We start from the raw sequence: 12,632 nt of genomic DNA, 5'->3' as shown, positions 1-12,632 counted from the left end.
ACCAGGACATAGTAAGAAGGAACTGGCTCCCCTGCCGGGAGCGGGAAGCCAGACTTGGCACAGACTGGCAGGGAAGGAACCCAGTGCCTTCGGAATGACAGGGGCTGCAGTCTGGTCTTAGCTCACTAATCCTCCAACTAGCCAAAGGGCTAAGTCGAAGAGACAAAAGTCCCTGCCCTGCCCATGGGAAACCCACAGCAAAGGGGAGGCAATGTCCCCTTCCCCAATGCTCCTAGCAGGGTTTCCAGTCCGAACATTTACTAGGCTCTACCTACGGGTCAGGCCCAGCTGGCAGTTAAAGACACAGAGAAAGCCAGTGTGGTGGCTCACTCCTATAATCCTAGGGCTTTGGGAGGCAGAGGCAGGAGGACTGTTTAAGGCCAGGAGTTTGAGACCAGCCTGCACAACACAGCAAGACCCCATTTCTACAAAAAAATATTAAAAATAAAAAATTAGCTGGGTGTGGTGGTGCATGCTACTTAGTCCTAGCTACTTAGAAGGCTGAGACAGGAAGATGGCTTGAGCCCAGGGGTTCAAGACCAACCTGGGCAACACAGCAAGACCTCACCTCTACAAAAAGTTTAAACATAAAATTGGCCAAGTGTGGTGGTGCATGCCTGTAGTCCTAGCTACTTGGAAGGCTGAGGCGGAAGGATCGCTTGAGCCCAGGGGTTCAAGACCAGCCCGGGAAACATAGCAACATCCCATCTCTACAAAAAAATACATAAATTAGCAAGGCATGGTGGGCTAATCCTCCTGGTGTCAGCACGATTACTCTGGAGGTTCAGGTGCTTGAGCTCAGGATGTTGAGGTGCAGTGAGCTAAGATCGTGCCACTGCACTCCAGTCTGGACAACAGAACAAGACCCTGTGGGGGGAAAAAAAAAACAGCGAAGGTGGGTCAGCTGCTGTCATCACAGTCTACAAGGCAAGGCAAAAAACAAATAGACGAAACTGAACAGATAGGAAAGAGACTACAAGTGTAGCTCAGGCTGCTCCTTGCTCCCATCAGTCAAGGGCAGGGCCTTGCTCTTCACACCAACTCAAGGCATCAGGACACAGTCTTACCTGGAGCAGGGAAGAGCTTAGTGTTTTGGTTAATATCTAGGACCCCAGAATAAGACAGACTTTGGGTTGATGTGTCACTCAGCCACTTACTAACTATGTGACCTTGGGCAAGTTCTGTAATCTTCTGAGCTTCATCCATAAAATGGGGTAAAATCACAATGTCTACCCCTGGAGTTGTGATTGAGATAAAATGAGCTCATTCATTCATTCCATAAGTATTTACTGAGCTCCTACTCTGTGCCAGATCCTGTTCTAGGTGCTAGAGATACATCAGTGAACAAAGCAGGCAGTCTTAGAGACATTCAACAAGGAACCCAATAAGTAAGGATGTGCTCCCACGTGTTGGAAGATGGCTGGTGAAATGGAAAAAATAAAGGAAGCAGAGTGAGGGCCTGGGAGTGCTGGGTGGTGGGAGGAGAGGCAGTGTAGACTGCAGCGTAAAATATGGTGGTCCAGGCCGGCTTCATGGAGAAAGTGACTGCTTGACCAAAACCAGAGCACAATGGAGTCAGCCAAGCAGGTATCTGTGGGAGAAGCATGTCAGCCAGATGGCACGGCTGGTGCGAGGGCCCTGGGTAGAAGCATGCCCCGCGTGCTGCATTGTAGGAAGGAGAACAGTGTGGCTAGGGGAGTGTGAGCTATGGAGAAGACAGAAAAGATGAGGAGATGAAGGAAGGGGGTGAGCAGGAAGCAGAAAGGCAGATGGCTTGACCTTGGTAGCCACTGCAAGGCCACTGGTGTTTATGCCAAGTGAAATGGGAGCCACTGCGGGGTTTCAGCAGTGGAAGAGAGATCTGATTTCTCTGTGAGAAGGAGCTCTTTGTCATGTTGAGAACTGATGCCTGGAAAGTGTCTAGTACATGGAAAGCATGTGAAAACATGTATCGGTCGCTCTTAGAGCAATACCAACTCATGCAGTGGACAAGAAACACCTAACCCCACATGGAGGTACAGGGATAAATTACTTCCAGATAATTCCCTCTAGCTACAGGGATTCTCCCACGGGCATCGCTGATCTCTAGCAGTAGCCTCTGCTTGGATCTGGCATCAGGAAAGGAGGCTGCTGCCTCTCCAGGTAGGCCACTGCGCAGTGGGCTTGCTCTTTCTTCAGAACGCTGCTTGGAATCAGTCCCCAAGTGAGCCTGCTTTCCTGGAACCCCACCATGGTCCTGAATCTGCATAGCGCGGTGCAAGTCTGCCCTCTCCCTTCAGAAGCTGAGGACAGCAATGGGGCCTGGCAGGGTCTTACATTTGGGGGTCCAAAGCGGTTTCTAAGGGCACATGGGATTTCCTAGGAAAAGCTCCTGCCATGACAGAAGGAGCTGGCAACTGACTCTGTGGAGCCCCTGGAGAGGAACTTGAGGGACAGGAGGGAAGTCCTACAGGACCCCCTTTTTCCATCTGCCCCCAGCAGAAGACCTTAGAAAACAAGGGCTTGATAGATGAGCCACAGTGAGCCAGCGGGTATAAGTGACTCCTGGGCCATAGACGAGGAAACTGAAAGGCAGGCACTGGAGGCATGAAGGGCTGGCCCGGGGCACCCGCTAGCAAGGACAGCCTTGGAGGGGGCCAGCAGCTCCTCCTCTCTGAGCTCTGCCGTGCTGGCCGCCTGCACCAGTGTGGCTGCTGGAAAGTGTTTTCCCTCTGGGTTTCCTTCTCCTTGGCTCCGGGGGAATCCTCTGGCGGTGCCTCTGGGAGGCTAGTAGCCGGGGAATCAGGCACGTGAATCCACCGGACTGCCCCACCCCAACCTGAGGTCAGAGCTGAGGCATAGAGGCCGGGATAGGGGCAGAGGTGCTGAAATGCACTAGCTGGGGACTCCAGGGGGAAGGAGAGAGGAGAGACCCGAGGCAAGCCTTAGGACTCGCCTCTATGACTATGACTACGCGCTGCGTCCGAACCACATGTCCACCCTGCGTTTCCCTTCGGGGACCAGACCACGCTCCCTCAGATGGCTGGGGAGGGGGCAGGCTCCCTCCGGGTGAAGGCTGGGGGAGGTACCGGGATGCCGGGTGCGCCAGAGCAGGCGGGGGATGGGTTCCGGTCTCCTGGCGCCTCGGTATCTCGCTTTGCGCCGGGTAAAGAAGGGGCCACGACCGATGAAGAGCGGGTGGAGACGCAGGCAACCGCGATCCAGGGGCAGGAACCCCGCCTCCGCCCGGAAACCTCCCGGGCCCTGAGTCGTGCCCGGCTCTCCCCACCCCACCCCCGCCGCCCCTGCCGTCACTCACGGCCGCTGCCCGCTAGCTCGCGGGTGCGCTCTCCGCGCCACAGGCACCTGCTCGCTGGGCGCTGTGCGCTCACTTCTCCCTCGCGCACTGCAGACTCCTGGCGCTGCCGCCGCCACCCAGCCTAGTCTCAGGCTGGGCACAGCGTTCCGCCCTTCTCGCGGCCCCGGGCGCCCACCCACCCGCCATGGCCCGGGCCTGGGCCAAACAGCGGGGCAGCTGGTTGCCCAAACTGGGGTAAGGAGTTGAGGGCTGGGAGCTGCGGAGAGGACCGCGGGACACACGGGGAGCAGGGATGAGCGGCCGTCTCGAGCGGTGGAGACTGGGAAGAAGCCAGGGAGAGTTTAGGTGGGAGGACTCCCAACCCAAGCGGGTGCGGGGTGGAGCTGTACTTCAACCAGAAAGACGGTGGTCCCTCCGAGCGACCCCCGAGGAGAGAGGGGGCACGCTCTGGGGCGGGGGCGGGGCGGGCTGTGGCAGGAGAGGGGAGGGCGGGGGCGATGCAGCGGCGGAGGCGGCTTGGCGCCTAGCCACTGACCGCCCCCTCCCTTCCCCTCCCCTCCCCCTCTCCCCGCCTCTCTCCGGCTCCGGGTCCGCCACGCCGGACCCGCTCTCCCCGCGCTGCGCTGGGTCGGACGCCAGGTCTGCGCGCCGCGGCTGAGCGCCCACTCGCCCTGCGGAAAGAGCCGCGGAGGAACCGGCGGGGGCGGCGGCGGGAGCCGAAGGAGGTGGCAGTCGGGAGCAGAACCAGAAGGAGACAGGGAGGCAGAAGCTCGCGGTTCCGTGGCGCGCACTCCCTCGGCCAGGGATGGGTCCCGGCGCGGCCCAGCCCCTGCCCCGCCCGCGGGGCAGAGACTGAACCGCGGATCCCCACAGTCCTGTGGACGACCGGACAGAGAGAGGCACTGACCGATCACCAGCAGCCTCCCGGTGGGACCGCGTCTCCCGCACACCCCGCGCAGCGCCCCCAGCCGGAGCCGCGCCGGGCAAGCCGGCGAGGGAGCGGGGCTGATTGGCGGCCGCCGGCGGCCAGGGGAGGGGGCGCCGCGCGGGGCCATGGCAGGCTCGGAGGCGTCCTAGCCCGAGCCGGAGCCGATCCGAGCCCACGCGGCCGCCGCCTCTACGCTCCCGGGCCCCCGCCGCCACCGCGTCCCCCGCGGGAGATGGAACAGCGGAACCGGCTCGGTGCCCTCGGATACCTGCCGCCTCTGCTGCTGCATGCCCTGCTGCTCTTCGTGGCCGACGGTGAGCGCGGGAACTTTGCTGCCGCAGTGGGCTCGGCGGTCTTTGCTGGGGCCTCCACCGAGAAGAAGGAGAAAGAGAACGAACAGGGAAGCTTCGCGGTCTCCAGCAATCCCGCTGTGCAGCCCGGGCCCGGAGGGGTAGGGGGAGGCGAGCGGCGAAGGGTCGCCGCAGCAGCAGCAGCGCCGCGCCCGAGTCGTTCCTAGTCCCGCCGGGTCCCCGGCTGCGGAAAGGAGGCCTGCGGGGTGCGGGAGTTGGCGCGCCCCATTCAGGCTCTGGCTGTGGGGCCAGGCGCGAGGGAGAAGCACGAGCCGCCCCTGCCGCCCCGCCCCATCCGGAGGGAAGCAGCAGGCAGTCGGTGACCGGTCCCTGCCGCGGCCCTGCAGCCTCTTCGCCGAACTTTGCTAGCCCCTCCGGCCGTGCGCCACGGAGCAGCTGCGGGGTGGGGGGCACAAGGCCAGCGAGCCAGAGACCGACCGCCTCGCTTTGGGTTGCCCCAGGCCCCCGCCCTACAGCTGGTCACGCCTCTCTCTCTCCCCACCCCCAGCTACATTCACAGAAGTCCCCAAAGATGTGACAGTACGGGAGGGAGACGACATCGAAATGCCCTGCGCATTCCGGGCCAGCGGAGCCACCTCGTATTCGCTGGAGATTCAGTGGTGGTACCTCAAAGAGCCACCCCGGGAGCTGCTGCACGAGCTGGCGCTCAGCGTGCCGGGCGCCCGGAGCAAGGTAACCCGCCGCCCACGCGATACCGGCGCGCGCCCGGCTCGCGCCCGGGGCGGCGAGGGCTAACCCGGGGAGGGAAGCAGCCGGCTTCGCTAGCGCAGGGCGCCGCCCTGTGGCGCAGCCCATCTTCCACCTTCGCATCCCAAAGCATCTTCAAAGTCAGCAGTGGTTACCCCCAAACTTGTCAATTATTTTGACAGCATCGCTGTTCCCGCCACCTCCCGGAACTCCATTCACGCCCAGCCCCTAAAAAGCTACACCTCAGCCAGGTCGCTTGCTCCTGCTTGCTGACTGCAGCCCTCTGATGGGTGGTGGGTAGCGAAGGAAGCCTCCTTGGTCCCATCAGGCTCTCCCCGTCCTCTGCCACTTTGAGGACGCCAGGGCTCCCCGTGGCTGCGTTCCTGAGGCCAGCAGAAAACCGAGTACCGGGAAGCCGGCAGGACCTCCAGCCCTCAGGGGACCCGAGGGGCGACTTCCCTGTAGCTGAAAACAGGCCCAAGCTGCCTGTCTGCCTCAAAACCCACACTCTCTTACACACTCTAGCGTGCACGCGTGCACACACACACCTACATTATCCCAGGGTCCCACCCAGAGTTACTGCCACTGAGGCTCCTGCTGGGTACCGTCCAGACACAGGCCCCTCCCTCCAGTTATTCGCGACTCCCAATGAACTGGGGGAGGATTGTGAGCCACGGGGCAGGGCCTAAGGATGCCCAGAGGGAAGAAGAGGGGCTTTCCTTCCCACCATGGTGTCCATCCAGTCTCCCCAGTTCAGCCAGCAGGTGTACACCAGAGCAGCCACCCGTTGGTCAGGCACCATGCTAGGTCCAAAGCCCGCTTCCTCCTGGGAAACTCCTGGAAAGCCGGACGTCCTTTGTGCCCTCAACCCCCACCGCCCGGGCGGTTTCAGTCCTAGCCTGCCGGAGGAGGGTGCCCTTGCCTAAAGGCGGATCCTAGTTCCCCCACTCAGAAGGCCGCGAGCCTCATGTCTCTCTCTCTCTCTCTCCCTCTTTGCATTTTAGGTAACAAATAAGGATGCAACTAAAATCAGCGTAAGTGTGGAGCCCAGCGCGGGCCGCGGGAGACCCCTTCTGGCCGCCTCGCATCCCGCAGCTCCCTCCCCTTAGCAAGCCGCGGCAGCCGCGCATGTGGGGCCGCGCAAGTAGGGCTGCGATCGCAGCCTTGCATTGGTGACTGCTTGTCCTGTCCGGGCGCCATCTGTCGCCGGTTGCAGGGTCGGGTTCTCTTTTGTGTAAATCAAGGGTCCAAGGCTTGAGTCCCCTAATTCGGCTCGGCGCTTATCTGTAAAATTCCCCTTAGTCAGGACCGCGCGCTTAGGTCCTCTCGCGCCTGCTCGCCTCCGCTCTGCGGGCATTCCTCCCAGCACCGGGAGCGCGCCCTCCCCGCGACCGTGGCGCCAGCTTCCCGCCCCCTCCGCCCGGCCCTGAGCATCCGCTCTGCGCCCTCCGCTGCAACCCTTTATCTTCCGCCTGAATTGCGGATTTGGGTGCGGGGTGTTACAGGCTTGCGGGGGACAAGGTAGGGGGTGGTCGTGCCAGGCTGCGAGGGGCCCGGGTCATGGGGTTGGTAACTCTGGGAGGAGATGTGCCCAAGCTTCCCAGCTGGAGCGTAGAAGGGCCTGGAGATGACGAAGCCTTCTCGTGGGTTCAGAGATGAGGGCTCCCTGGGTGTTTGGTGAGAGTCATAGAGCAGTTCCTTCCCGAAGTCCCCACCCGGGCGCAGGGGAGGAGCACTTCGCTGGGGGGCTTCTGGAGATCCCGCGGAAAGGCAGGTTGGTAGCAGGTGGCCAGGGAGCCGGGCAGCAGCCACAGCGTTGCTTGCCTCCTTGGGAGAGCGGAGTGTTAGCTGTGAAGGGCGGGGTCCGGTGACAGGGTGGCTTTCCTTAGGACGCGATTCAGGCAGGCCTTCCTTGCGCCGGGAGGTGTGGAGGGCTGGCTGGGGCGGGACTGTGGGTTGGCGCGCGTCGCGGCGGGAAAGACGTGGGGCAGTACAGCCTGGGGTTTCTGCGCACTCCAGAACTGGGAGTCCAGCCTGGGATTTCCTGAAGGTGCAGGAGGGAGGAAGGAGAGGTGGGCTCTGCCCTTCTGAAGGGCCAGCTACGGGAAGACAAGCAGGGTTGGTTTGTATGGGCGGGGCAGATGCAAGGTGGGCGTTTGGTTAACATGATGGGGGTGTGGGGGCACAGTCCAAAGAGCTGGCTGCCCGGCGTCCACGCAGAGTTGGAAGCCCTATGCCACGGAGTAGACGCGGGTGAAAGGGAAGCCAGATCGTGATGGTGGGCAAATCGGGATCCCGAAAGTGTTGAGGTGCGCGGACAAAGGGGCGTGACGGCCAGGGCGGCCAGAAGAGCAGGTTTGGGAGCTGCCCAGCCCGGCCTCTAACCCTGCTCTCTTGCAGACCGTGCGCGTCCAGGGCAATGACATCTCACACCGGCTTCGGTTGTCCGCCGTGCGACTGCAAGACGAGGGCGTGTACGAATGCCGCGTGTCGGACTACAGCGACGACGACACGCAGGAGCACAAGGCCCAGGCGCTGCTGCGCGTGCTCTCGCGCTTCGCGCCGCCCAACATGCAGGCCGCCGAGGCTGTGTCCCACATCCAGAGCAGCGGCCCGCGTCGCCACGGCGCCGCCAACGCCAACAACGCGGGCCCCGCGGGCCGCACCACCTCCGAGCCCGTCCGCGGCGACAAAAGCCCGCCGCCCGGGAGCCCTCCAGCCGCCATCGATCCCGCAGTCCCCGAGGCCGCGGCAGCCTCCGCGGCCCACACGGCCACCACCACCGTCGCGGCAGCTGCTGCTGCTTCGTCAGCGTCGCCGCCATCGGGACAGGCGGTCCTGCTGCGCCAGAGGCACGGCTCGGGTAAGGGCGCGCGGAGAGGGGGCGCACGCGCGGTGATGGCTCAGTGCTGGGGCTGCGCGGGGACGACCAGAGGAACTCCGGACCCAGGACCCGCCCCCTTGGCTCATTTGTATATGCATACTTCTTCCTAGTTAGATCGGGAGCGCCCTCCCCTAGGGACTTCTTCCCGCCGTTTCTCTGTCTTTACTCCTGGCCTCTGGAAGCATTTATGATGTGCATTTATGAACGGGGGAGGGGGCTGCGCTGCCAGCGACCTCAGGGTACGCTGGAGGCTGTAGTGTGGGGAGGCGACCTCTTTTGGGTTTGGAGAACTGGACCCTGAGGGCTGAGCTCCGATGGTGGCAAGGGGCCAGCACTCTGCCAGCACCGATGGTGGAAATAAGCTATCCCCAGGTGGGGGCACTGGCACCTGCTGGAGAGCGGAAGGCGGTTAACACTTGGGTTGTGTTGGTTTCTATTCTGTGTGCTCGATTGAACAGACTGTGTCCAAGGGCGTGGAGGGGCCTGGCTGTGTAACTTACGCTCTCTTCGGCTAAATGCGGGATGGCACTAGGCACCAGCTCTGCACTTTACTGTAAATCGCAGCTCCCCTCCCTTTGGCTTTGGGGTGGGGACAGTAAGGACTGAGCCCTAAGCCACTGTTAGGAAGGCACCCAGGGGGGAAGGCTTGCTTTCTTAGGGAGCTGAGAGGCTGGAAGAGGGGACTGGGAATGGGGGTGGGATGTGGGAAGGCAGGAGGAGGAGAAAGTGATGGCTTGACTACCCCCTGGTAGGCAGCTCTGGGGCGGTAGGAGCCACTGGCAGAGGTGGGGGTGGGGGTGGTGGGGGTGGTTATGGAGGGTAGAAAGGCTTGTCCAATGTGCCCCTCCTCCCAAGGTATCCCCCACTCTCTCCCCCTGCTCTAAGCTGGGCCTCAGAGCCCACCCCAGTGCGCGACTGTGAGCAGGTTGCTCTCTCCCTCAGCCCCTCTCCTCAGTCTTGTTTGATACAGAGTCCCACAGGGAGCATCTCTCCTGGCCACACAGCCCCGGGAGCCTGACTTTGGGGACAGGTGCATGTGAAACCTCCCACATGTGATGGAAGACATTGTCACAACCCTACAATGGCAGTTCTCAAAGGGTGGTCTACCTGCAGTCTCCTAGACTACCTGCAAAATCCATGGGGGCGGGTCTTCATGTCCTTCATGTCACCATCTCATCCTGCCTCCCTAGCTAACTCTCAAGCCCTCCGACAGTTGAGCCTGCAGTCTGCCTGGCACATCAGTTCAGTTCTGATTCTCATTTAGCTCTACCTACTGTGGCAGCCTCCTCAGTGCGTCTCAGGCTATTGGCTTGATCCAAAGGCCTCATCCCTCTTGGATGCTACACAGGGCCCCACAAGACTGTCCCTCAGCCTATTGGGGAAGGTAGGGACCTGCAGAGGGCCTCCACAGCCCAGCTGGGAACTTTCCATCCTCTGCACTAAGATATCACTGATGCTGTGACAAATAAACCCCAAAAGGCCAGTGGCTTGACACAATTCAAATGTAATATTCCTCATTCATATCACGTCCTGCCCTGGAGTGTCCCGGGGCATGTGGTGGCTCTGTTCCATGCAGTCATTCAAGGACCCAGGCTGAGACTACCAGCCTCAGCAAGAGGCTTCCAAAGTCACTCTGGGCATGACATAGAGCCAGCAGACCAGGGAGGAGAGACAGAAGCAGCCCTTGTCACCTCACTGCCCTAAGAGAATGAAGCCCTAATGCTCTCAGGCATGCATTGTGTATAATGAATCAACTTGTTTCATATGCATTTAGGACCACTCTAAGTATGTATCGTTTTTGGGAGATTGAGAAAATAGCCACTCAAATCATTCTGGCAGCACTTAACTCTCTCAGAGAAAAGCTGGTTTGGAAAAATGGCAAGGTGTTTTTTAAGGGCCAGGTCTAGAAGTGGTAAATATTACTTCTATCCTCTTCCATCTGCCAGAACTCAGTCACATGGTCCAACACAGACGTAGTGCCTGCTGGGAAGTGTAGTAGTGTAGTTCTTGGCGTGGCAGCTGCTTTCAGGCCTCATCTCTTCATAGTGCAAGGGGAGCGTGACTCCTTGAGGAGTTAGCCATCTCTGTTCAGCATACAGGCGTGCTCAGGGAGAGTGCCTATTGATTTATAGAGCCATTGGCTTAACTGATGCTGGTTGGTGAAGAGAATATCCTTCTTCCCCCTCCCCTTGGGCCCTAGCAAGGAAATGTTTGCATTACAGGCTGGGACGTATCTCTAGGATATACCTGGAGGATTTGAAAGGCAGAAGTCCAGATGTGGGTTGTGTCTCCACCACTTACTGGCTGTGTAATTTTAGGCAAGTGGCTTACCACCTCTGAGTCATCTGTAAAATGAACAGGATAATCTCTCTGACCTCAGAGGGAGCTTGGTATGGAAACTGCAGCACATATATGTTCATTATTATCACCCTGGTCATTAGCTGCACTAGTGGAGAGGAGGGAATGGGCAGATAAAGCTAAAAGGTGGGCAGTTGGAAGCCAGGCTATGGAGGGCCTTGAATGCCAAGTAGAACCGGCCATTGGTTAAAGACTTTGGTCAAGACCATGTGAAAGAGATCTTTGAGAGTGAACTTGGCTGTGCTCACAAAATGGTAATGAGACCAAGGTCAAGAGCGCACTCCTGCTTGAATCTCCCTCTTCCCCTGGCCTTCAGCCTGAGTCGCAGGCCCAGCCACAGATGACCTGACTGCCTGCCATAGCTAGTCCGATCTCCAGTCTCTGTGCTGGCCATGAAGGCTGAACGAGAGAGTGAAGATGCTCCATGCTCCAGGACATCTCATCCGGAGAAGGTGGGCTGGACAGAGTCCTTCTTCCCAGCAGATATGGAGGTCCTCAAGTCAGCTCGATGCTGATGGCACAGTGCCCAGCACCATCCCAGCAGATAGGGCCTTGGGCATCCACTAGCCACAGGGCCATATGTTAATGCCCATGTGGGTCACTCTGCCTTCTCTGCAGGGGCTGGTGTCCACAGCCATCCAGAAAGCACAGCTTGCCTGGCTCCCAGTGGGCCTGACAGCAGTGCTCCTGGGATAGAAGTACAGTGGCCTCTGAGGTCTCCGTCACCCCCTAACCCTCGCCAGCTCCTAAACAGGGCAGGAACTGTGTAGACACATCTCAGAAAGAACCTCCAGTCTCTCTCCAAGCCTCCTTTGGGGTGGCCAGAAGGTGGGCCTTCAGCTGGGAGGTCAGAAAACTTATATCCCCCACTCTCCAGGTGAATCTCTTATGAGAGTCGTTCTGCTGCAGGCACTCTGTGTCCCACTCTGGGCATGAAAAAGCGGATGGCAATACCTGTCATTCACAAACACACCTGAACAGCCTTGATGCCAAGGAGGAGCCATGCTCAGGCTTGTGTCCTACCTCGCCCCGGTCACCCAAGGCCACCCAAGCTGTGTGCTGTCAATGTGAAGGCTGCAGACTGTGTTTTGGAGGATGGGCATTAGTAACCTTTCTGTAGGGCTGCATCACCAGCCAGTGTCCCAAGCTCAGCTGCTGGCACCAGGTCCTGCTGAACGCCCTGAGAGGCAACAAGCCAGCCGCTTTGCTCAGAACCACAGCAGCCTGAGCTGCAGAGGGAGCTCGGGGCAGATGACCTTGGGCCTGGCCTCCCAGTCTTGCAATTCTAAGCAGCTTGATGGGGAGCGGTCCAAAAAGGACCGCTGCCTCTTGGTTAATAGTCTGGAGTGTTTGCAGAGGGTATCAACCAGGGTGCTGGCAGAGGCACATGGCACATTCAAACAGGGTCACTGGGGGAATGGAAAGAGCGTATGTATCAAGGTGTGGACAGGGTTAGGGCAGCCAACAAAGGATGGGTGCAGGTGCCCAGGGCTGGCATCAGTGGGAGCCATCAGCAGACCTAGCCAGGATGGGAGCTGCTGGTGACACACAGAGAGTAAGAGGGGAGGCACAGAGCCAACCCACAGTCACCCAGCAAGGATCTCGCTCTCCTCCCGCCCTCCGTTCCCCGTCCAGGCCTCCCATTGGCCAAACCCTTCTGGAATCTGAGGGCAGAGGCACCCAGGTGGCGCAAGCTATAGAGGTCAGCCCTCAGGGGCTCACAGCAGAGTTGAGAAAGGTGAGCTGAGGACCTGGGGCACTGAAGAGACTCAGGGCCAGGCACAGTGGCTCATGTGCTGGGTGCAGTGGCTCACACCTGTAATCCCAGCACTTCAGAAGGCTGAGGCAGGTGGATCACCTGAGGACAGAAGTTTTGAGACCAGCCTGGCCAACATGACGAGACCCCGTCTCTACTAAAAATGCAAAAAATTAGTTGGGTGTGGTGGCAGGCACCTGTAATCCCAGATACTTGGGAGACTGAGGCAGGATAATGACTTGAACCTGGGAGGCGGAGGTTGAAGGGAGCCAAAATCACGCCATTGCACTCCAGCGAAACTCTGTCTCAGAAAAAGAAGGAAGGAAGGAGGGAGGGAGGGAGGGAGGGAG

General features: G+C 59.8%; 1 protein-coding gene across 1 annotated transcript in view; it reads left to right on the top strand.

The window, feature by feature from the left end:
- The first annotated feature begins 4,458 nt into the window (after positions 1-4,458).
- VSTM2B (V-set and transmembrane domain containing 2B) overlaps positions 4,459-12,632 on the top strand; it is a 37,890-nt gene continuing 29,716 nt past the window's right edge. Inside the window, exons 1-4 of the mRNA XM_023229113.1 lie at positions 4,459-4,540; positions 5,085-5,269; positions 6,289-6,318; positions 7,685-8,147. Coding sequence (XP_023084881.1) covers positions 4,459-4,540; positions 5,085-5,269; positions 6,289-6,318; positions 7,685-8,147 — 760 coding nt within the window. The remainder of the gene's footprint in view (positions 4,541-5,084; positions 5,270-6,288; positions 6,319-7,684; positions 8,148-12,632) is intronic.

The sequence above is a fragment of the Piliocolobus tephrosceles genome, chromosome 21 (assembly GCF_002776525.5).
Source record: "Piliocolobus tephrosceles isolate RC106 chromosome 21, ASM277652v3, whole genome shotgun sequence".
Taxonomy (NCBI): Eukaryota; Metazoa; Chordata; class Mammalia; order Primates; family Cercopithecidae; genus Piliocolobus; species Piliocolobus tephrosceles.
Note: the sequence above shows the minus strand (reverse complement) of the source record. Positions and strands in the feature narration are given on the sequence as shown.